Source organism: Pteropus alecto, unplaced genomic scaffold (assembly GCF_000325575.1).
Source record: "Pteropus alecto unplaced genomic scaffold, ASM32557v1 scaffold206, whole genome shotgun sequence".
Taxonomy (NCBI): domain Eukaryota; kingdom Metazoa; phylum Chordata; class Mammalia; order Chiroptera; family Pteropodidae; genus Pteropus; species Pteropus alecto.
The window spans coordinates 196,340-204,490 of NW_006438906.1; the positions used below are offsets into that span (position 1 = coordinate 196,340).

Here is an 8,151-nt window from a genome sequence, read left to right on the forward strand (position 1 = left end):
TGCCCCTCACCAGGTAACTGCTCTGGGAGAGGAGAGATGGGAGGGTCTGCTGTTGTTCAGGAAATGGGTAAGGAACCATAGTGGTGGCTGACATGAGTATGCAGCCTTAGCCAACAGGAAGAAGGATCAAGCTACATACTAGATTTGGAGAGACTCTCCCAGCTCTAAGGCAGATACTGTGGGAGAGAGGAGGGGAACAGCCAGCCTGAAAATCACACTCTAAAGCAGCAAACTCAGATCTCATCTGGCTTGATATCAGTGTCAAGGATTGGTTGTTTGTATATTTTTCTAAGGAGAGGGTCTATAGCTTTAACTAGTTTTCACTACATCTGAGATTCTCAAAAAGGTTAAAAATTACTGATTGATGAGGTACAATCTGGTGGTGGGACAAGGCAGTTGAAGCTCTCAAGTATGAGTGACACAATGAGGTGGGTGGGGGGAATGTAGGGGTAGGAAACTGGGGTGGAGTATTCACCCAGTCAGTATGTGGAGATGAGGAAGGGGGACACATAAAAGGTGAGGGGTCGTGCCAAACAGGCTGAGGTTCAAGGCCGGGTTCTAGGCCCAAGGGGACTAGAATGTTTTGGACTGGTTATCTGTAGTCGAGGTTAGGCTCAGTCTAGCCTCAAGGAGCATCTGGTTACTTTCCCAAGGCTTAAGACGGAGAGATTATGTGCGTACACTACCAGCCCTCATTTTTTTGTTGTTGTTTTTTACCTTCTTATTCTCTATGACCCTCAGTTCCTTGCCAGTGCTGCCACCCATCTCCACAGCTACACCCTAGACCTCAGCAACCCAAACTGCTCTTCCACTGAAAGGACAGTTTCAGACCTCCACTGTGACCACAGCTGCCCCCCATCTAGGCTTTCCCCACACTTCTTCAACTGCATTGAGGCCTCCAACCCGTTAACTCCCGTTTCTCCTTTTCATCAGCCGTCACCTGTCCTCACTTCTCTCTCTACCCATCTTGCATTCTGGGGTCCATCATTTCAACCGCCCACTCCTTTGTTCCATTGTCCTTCATGTTGCACCTGAGTGGCAATATCTCAACTCTAGATAAACTCAACTGTCCACCTTGCCCATGCCTGCACCGAGGTGTGACAAATTGTGTAATCATTCTGTTGGATGCCACTGAAACTCTAGTTTCAACCTCAGCTAGTGCTTCAGCGCTGCCTGGCAACTGCAGTGGTCATCTTGCTCCCCATAACTCCTTACCCTTCGACTTTCTCTCTCACTTTCAGCAGATGCTCTATTCTGTCATAGAAGAATTCTCTCCATTTTCCACCACCAAGTCTATGTATCCATTTGCATTTTTGCCTACCCTCATCTCTTGGAAGGATAAGTACAACAGCTTGCTGGATGTTTTTCCTAAACGTTTTCCCAAACCCCCATTCCACTCTTCATATTGCAGGCAGGATAATCCTTTAGAAACAAAAATCTGATCGTGTCATCCCAGTGAAGAGTATGTCATTCAGTTAGTTAATTAATCACAAGTTATGGAATAAATACTATATGTCCAGCACTGCACCCAGGCATTTGGGATCTAGGGAATGAACAAAATTCCTCTATGTAAAACTCTACATTCGCTTTCTCTTCCTTGTAATATTAAAATAAAAAATCCTTGACATGGCTTCCAGGACCCCTGCTGACCTTTCAGCATGCCACTTATTCCCTCCCCCTCTTCTTTTTGGCCACAGGTACTTCTTTTTATTCCTTTAAGTTGCTATAGGATAGCAGTTCGAGAGAGTAGTTGGGTGGGCACATGAGAAAATGTAGATAGAAGAGCGGGAGCTAGTGGAGAAGGAATGATTTTTGAGTGACAGGGAGAGGACTGATAAAAAGAAAAACAATGGAAAGAGGTGGGTTGGGGTCAGGAGCACAACAGATCGAGTTGTGGGATGTTAAAGAAAGAGGGATGTTTATTTCTTATGGATGGTCAGGAAAAGAGGAATAGAGAAGAGAAATTTTGAGGTGGAGAGGAGGGAAATGAAGAGAGTTCACGGAGAGTGTCTGACGATTTTAGCAAAGCGGGAACTAAGGTTGTCTACTTGTGGAAGAGTGGAGAGAAAGGAGGTAGCTAGCAGCTTGAGGAGTGTGGGAAAGTTGAATATGCAGTGGGGAATGCTTTAGGGAGCTAATGAGATGAACGAGTGGCCCACTGAACACTTATGGGGGGCCCAGGTGAGGTTAGCTAAAGTGGGAGTGGGGGACTGGAATCATTCAGAAATTGGGAATAGCACCGTTAGCCCTATTAAACCTCCTAGATTGTTAAAGAGTAAAGTTACTGAGTGTTAAAGGCTTATACTAAGTATATGCAGGTATGGCACATCCAGAAAGATTGCAAAGATCAAGGGCTAGAAGTCAATGAAGTCGTTAAGATCAGATGCAGGGGAATATTGTTAGCAACTAGATTGCTGAGTGGTCACTTTCATCCCTAGTGTTGAGCTCTCCCTCCTGGGTCTGGCTGTGCTGTCACATTCTTTCTTTTTTTTTTTAGATACCTGCTGTCCTGTGGGATGGATACTGAACGAGAGGAATTGCTTTCTCATCTCACCTGTTAAAAGAAGTTGGAGAGAGAGCCAAAACTATTGTAAATCTCTGTCCTCCAACCTGGCTGTAGTCAATGACTATTTTTCAGTAAGCATACCCTTATTCACAGACTGTAGTGGGTACTGTTAGGTAAAGGGACATATACTGTCAAGTCAGGAATGGCAGTGCATGGATAGCATGCATTTCTTTTTTTATGCAGCTTCTCAGCATAGTGCTCCAAGCAGTCCCTACTAACTGACAGAGCTGGCATGAGAATTGACTTATGAACCACTTTTACTTTTACTTGCTTCTGATCTCTGCTTTCCAGTCAGCATTCTGGGCTGCCTAACAGATTCTCTGACTGTCATGGCCTTTCAGGCAGAGAGACCCCATACCTGGTGGGCTGGATTGTAGGAATTGGTTCCTTGTGACCACAGCAGCCCCACAGAATCACTCCCTTTCAAAGGCTGGCAGAAGTTTCTATTCATCCGGGAGATGACCCCAAAGGGTGAGCCTGTATCTATCTACAGGGTGGCATTTGAAGGATGCAGGGATAGGTCACTGATGAGCTGATGTCATGTACCAAAGGTGGATACAGTCCTCTTGTCAAAGCTCCTAGGTCCCCCTAGAGTGTTCGTTTTCTTCCATCAGTCCAGGTCTCCTCTTTTATACCCATTCCCCATTCTACTATTTGTCATCACTCTCCATTTACCTCTGGTCTCTCTGAATCTCCCCTCAGGATCCTTATCACAGCAGCTTAGGTAAGATGTTAACTTCCAATGTTTTGTCTGATACACATTGGATTACCCTCAACTCTAATAAGGACCAGCAGCGGACTAATGGTGTAAAAGACTCTGGGTAAGTTTGTTAGGACTTTTGGGTCTTTTCAATTGCATAATCCCTTCATAAAGACATTAATGACATTTCCTTCCAGGTCCTGCTCCCAAACCTTTCACAACCAATATTGTAATTGCCTATGTGTCCATTTCCTCTATTAATAACTCTTTAGGGCATTTTTATTCTCTATTATAGCCCTACTTCCTAGAAATCCCTGGCCCATGCTTTTATTTTTAATTACTAGGTTGGGACCCATGTTATTTTTTTCTCAGAAGTTAGGGCTGATGAAGGACCCTGGCATTCAAACTTACTGTCCTTCAACAAGGTTACCCAAACTGAGGCTATACGTTCTCAGCCAGGGCCATTTGGGGAGTAGCCTCAGGGGACCAAGGAAGCAGCGGAGTACCTTTGAGGTCCAACCCAGGGACCTCAAACAGAATGGTTACCTCCTGTGTTCCCTAACTGGAGTTTCCACCTTTAAGACCTCGAGTTATTTTCCCCTCCCTGGTCCGAAAGCCTCTTTGGTTTGGAATCCAGACGTCCCTGAACTGCGCCCAAACGTGGCCTTAGGTAGGCAGGGTGAGTTAGGACTTGGGCTAGGTTTTATGCAGATCAAAGGAAGAGAAAGGAAGAGAGGGGACCAGAGATTATTGCTGCTCTATTTCACCACTATATAGGTCTTATGCTCAAAACCAAAGATGTATCAAGATACAAAGCTGGTGGCCAAAAGTAAACTCAGCGGAGTGTAATAATCGTTTTCCGTGCATCTGTGAGATGGCAGCTTTTAGGTTTCCAGATGGGGACCACTCTGTGCACTGAGCTGGGTAAGAGTGAGGGATGGGACTGAGGCATGGGAACCTGAGGGGAGTGGGACTCAGCAGGGGCCCAGAGGTCAGGGGGAAGCTTGTTCCTGGGAATGACAGTCATGCCCACAGCCTCCAGGCACTTGGTCTGCTTATGTCAAGGAGGTTGCACAGGGAAGGCTGGGAGATGAAGGGAGGCCAGTGATGGGGTTGTCTAGGGAGTTGGGGAGACAGAGTGAGCTGGATGAGGGTTTCTTAGTGACCATCAACTTTGGGGTTCGCTGATGCTTTACTCTTTCAGATACTTATGCCAATAAGAGCCCATGCCCCTCATCTCTAATCTGCAGCCTGCAGGTCCCAAGATCATCTCCCTCCAGCGTTTCCTCATTCTTCTTGAACAGTGCCCGGCCAAGGGCTAATCCATGCTCAACACTTCTAGCCAGTCTGCTGCCCGCTTGAAATCCTATCCCAGAAACGACTGTTCCTGGGAAAAGGGGGAAGAAACCTCTAGAAGAGATTTTGGCGTCCCCAAGAACCTCCCATAGTGGAATGGGGGGTTGGGGGGAGGAGGGCGCACGGGCTGAGTGGATAGGGGCAGCCCGGAGCCAGCCAGGCAGTTTTATTGAAATATTTTTAAATAATCTGCACGTGTTAGTCTCGTGTGTCAGCAGTGCTGTGTCTGGTTCAGTGATCCCCACGGGATAGCAAGCCCAGGGGTTGGATAGGAAATGTTCTGTTCCTTGAGTCCATGCTGAGGTTCCCCTATAGGGGCAGGATAGCCGGTCAGCCAATCTGGGGCTGGCACTGTCCAGCATGTGCTCTGTCCTCACAGGGCATCCTGAAGGCTAAAGTTGGAGGCCTGAGACCACAGGCTCCATTGCTAAGAGCGTGCCCCAGGCAGCTGCAGGCTAGTTGTGGGTGGCTTGGCATGGTGCCCTCGGTGGCAGAGAAGACTGCCCGCCTCACAGTTCAGGTTGCGGTAGCGGGCAACAGCTGGTGTGGGGCGGGGGCACATGGACAGGAAGCCAAAGCTGAAGGGGCCAAGGCAGCAGCCAGGGCAGGGCAGCCCCTCATCGGACTCCCGGGGAACTGAAGGGGGTGGTGAAGGTTCTGTCCGCTCCAGGGCTGCTGCCTGGGGCAGGCTATGTTGGGCCCGGTTCCAGGGCTCCCCGGCCCAGCCTTGAGGGGAGTTCACTACCACAGCTGGGGGGTTGTTGTTAAGGGGAGGTCCCGACCTAGGGGACCAGGGCTGGGAGGCCGAGGAACAAGTGCTGATGAAGTTGTCTGTGGCCACAGCCAGGGGCAGCTGGGGAGCTGGTCCTGGGGGTTCTGGCTCCGGACTACTGCCCTCACACTCCATGTTCTCTTCAGCTGAGGGGCCCACAGCGGGAGGGCCAGGACCTGGCAATGCTGTCTCCATACGTCGGGGGAGCTCAGGGGACGATGGTAGTGAGCGGCAGCGACGAGCAGGTGTCCCAGGCTGGACGAGGGTCTCTGGAGTAGTCACCAAGGGCAGCTGGCTGGAGGGCAGTGGTGATGGTAGTACAAGGGGCAGAGGGGCGACTGGCTTGCTGGGTGTGTCCAGGAGCTTGATCTTGCCACCCCTGAGGTCTTCCCGCAGTGAGAAGGGGTTGACTCGAGTCAGACTGTCCCCCCAGTTGGGGAGTGATTCTGGTGATGGGGGCAGGAAGAGGTCTGACCGGCTTCGGGAGAGCCGGGGATCTGGTCTGGGAAGCGTGGCAGAGGGACCCCCTCTTGGAACAGACCCTGTAGACAGAGAAGTCTGTGATCACTGTTCTCAGCATTGATAATTTCTTACAGGCCTCGTTTATTCTCCAAGAGGGTGGTGGGACTAGAGCTTAGAAAAAGGAGTCTGATAGGATGCTTTGGAAAGGGGAAGATGTTACCTCCAGTCCCCTTTTACCTCTTTCCTTTTTTCCTTCCTTCAAGCTCTAGAATTAGAAAACTATCTTAGTTGAAATGTCCTCTCGCCCCACCCCCTTCTCAATTAATAAATGTACTTAGTTTCCCTCAGATAATTCCCTGAATTCTAAGGAGGAGAGAGGCAAAAAGACTCCAGTTGGGTCAAGGTTACACTCGCTTACCCTTAATTTGTGTCAGGGGAGCCCTGGTGAGGGGGGCTGGCTCAGGCAGCTGCTCCAGGATCCATTCCAAATGCTGGGTGATTTCAGTGAAGGGTGCACGAGCGCTGGGTTCCATCTGAGGGGTAGGGAGAGGGGCAGCTTCACTTAGTGTTCCAAAATCGGGTCCCTGGTTTTCTTCCCATCACCTGGAACAGGACAGCCTTGTCAGCTGATGGATGGGGACAGAGGGCAGGGAGGGTGAAGCTCTTACGCTGCAGCAATGGATGGCCAGGAGCAGGAAAGGCAGTGGGCAGTCATCCCCTACCAGGGTCCGGAAAGCAGGCACATCCAGGCCAAAGTCCTGCGGGGACAGAGAGGAGGGGTCTCAAAGATAGCCTTCCTTGGCTAACTTCCTTCTGTATCCTAATGTGGACCTCGACCACTAGTGACTCCTTCTTAGTTATGAGCTGCCCAGTATGGAGTTCCTCCTTTTCAAACCTGGAGACATCATTCACCTCAGTACGGGGTAGGTAGTCCGGGTCTGCGGGTACTCGCGCGATGAGCTCACAGAGGACAATCCCAAAGGCAAAAACATCAGCCTGGGGGGAGGAGATAATGTCAGGGGGAAGACTTGACAGTTTTCATGTCAGAATTTTGTCAGAAAGTGTCAGAATTCAGGGGGGAGTCTTGACAGTTTTCATGTGTTGGAGGGGTGCCTGTAAAGGGCAAAGGGGATCTTGGGGGCCTCCTGAATATCTGGTAGGGTTGTTTAGGAACTTGGGATGGGGTCCTTTAAGAGTATCTCTAGAGGGTCTCTCGAAGGTCGTGGGGATCTAAAGGGTTGATGTCTCACCTTCTCATCATACAGCTCACCCCGCAACACCTCTGGAGCCATCCAGTAGGGGGAACCCACCACAGCCAATGGCTCCTTCCTTGCCCCTTCCCTGTAGGGCAGGGGCAGAGTCATCAGAAACATCCCACCAGAAATTCTCCCAAACAAAAGGGGCTGAGGTCAGCTCCCTTCCCACTCCAAGGGAAATGTTCCTGGGGGGTTCACTTAGATAGGGGTCTTCTGTGAGTTTTGGGGGAACAGGGGTGTTCACCTTACCTATACACAGGAATCTTTTCAGCCAGCCCGAAGTCACCCACAACAGCTGTGAAGCCTTGGTCTTCCCGTCGGATCAGACAGTTCTGACATACACATAGCATCCCCACACACCCATCACCTGCTGCTCTTTGATCTTTCAATCTATACCCCCAAAAGCTCTGTCACTCCAGAATAACCCCGTCTCTGATCTTCTAGTTCTCCAGTGCATCCCAGTCTTGCAACATCATTCGCCACTCCAAAACACAATGTGGTGCTCAGTTCCTCAGAGACACCCGCTCAACCCAGTCCCCCATTCTCCAATACCTTGCTACTCTAACATCTTAACATATCTGTTATCTACATTCCAACATCCATGGGCTAGTTATAACCTAATAGTCTTAAATCCCCCTTCATGCCTCCACCCATCTGGCCAGCCTACCTTGGATGTGAGGTCTCTGTGGAATACACCTTTGGCATGCAGGTACTGCAGGCCATGGGCGATGTCCAGAGCCAGGCGGAGCCTGACAGGCCAGGATAGAGGTTCTGGGGAGCTGAGCAGCTGTTCCAGGGTCCCCCCATTCATATACTGGGGCATAGTAAAAGGAGAAGGGGAATGAATGTCAAGGTTTCAGTCTCTAGTCTCCCATTTATAAGCCAGGGGACACTCAAGAGGATCACAAAGGTCAAAAGGGTGAGCCAGTGCTCTAGGGTCCCCCATTCATATTCTAGGGCTGCCCTGTCCAATACATATGCAACTATTTAAATTTAAATTATTGAGTTTAAATAAAATTAAACATTCAGTTCCTCAGTC

At 49.7% G+C, this 8,151-nt stretch overlaps 2 protein-coding genes across 2 annotated transcripts in view; one reads left to right on the top strand and one right to left on the bottom strand.

The window, feature by feature from the left end:
• Positions 1-4,577, top strand: part of CD72 (CD72 molecule) — a 7,265-nt gene extending 2,688 nt beyond the window's left edge. The window contains exons 6-8 of the mRNA XM_015592678.2: positions 2,444-2,637; positions 3,269-3,387; positions 4,044-4,577. Of these exons, the coding sequence (XP_015448164.1) occupies positions 2,444-2,637; positions 3,269-3,387; positions 4,044-4,185 (455 nt within the window). The 3' untranslated portion in view covers positions 4,186-4,577. The remainder of the gene's footprint in view (positions 1-2,443; positions 2,638-3,268; positions 3,388-4,043) is intronic.
• Positions 4,578-4,749: 172 nt separating this feature from the next.
• Positions 4,750-7,919, bottom strand: TESK1 (testis associated actin remodelling kinase 1). Its single transcript, XM_015592677.2, has 6 exons — positions 7,780-7,919; positions 7,107-7,197; positions 6,769-6,852; positions 6,525-6,614; positions 6,275-6,389; positions 4,750-5,936 (listed from the first exon to the last, which is right to left on the bottom strand). Exons 1-6 carry the CDS (start codon positions 7,917-7,919, stop codon positions 5,050-5,052), a joined length of 1,407 nt encoding a protein of 468 aa, XP_015448163.1. The 3' UTR covers positions 4,750-5,049.
• Between the last annotated feature and the right edge of the window lie 232 nt (positions 7,920-8,151).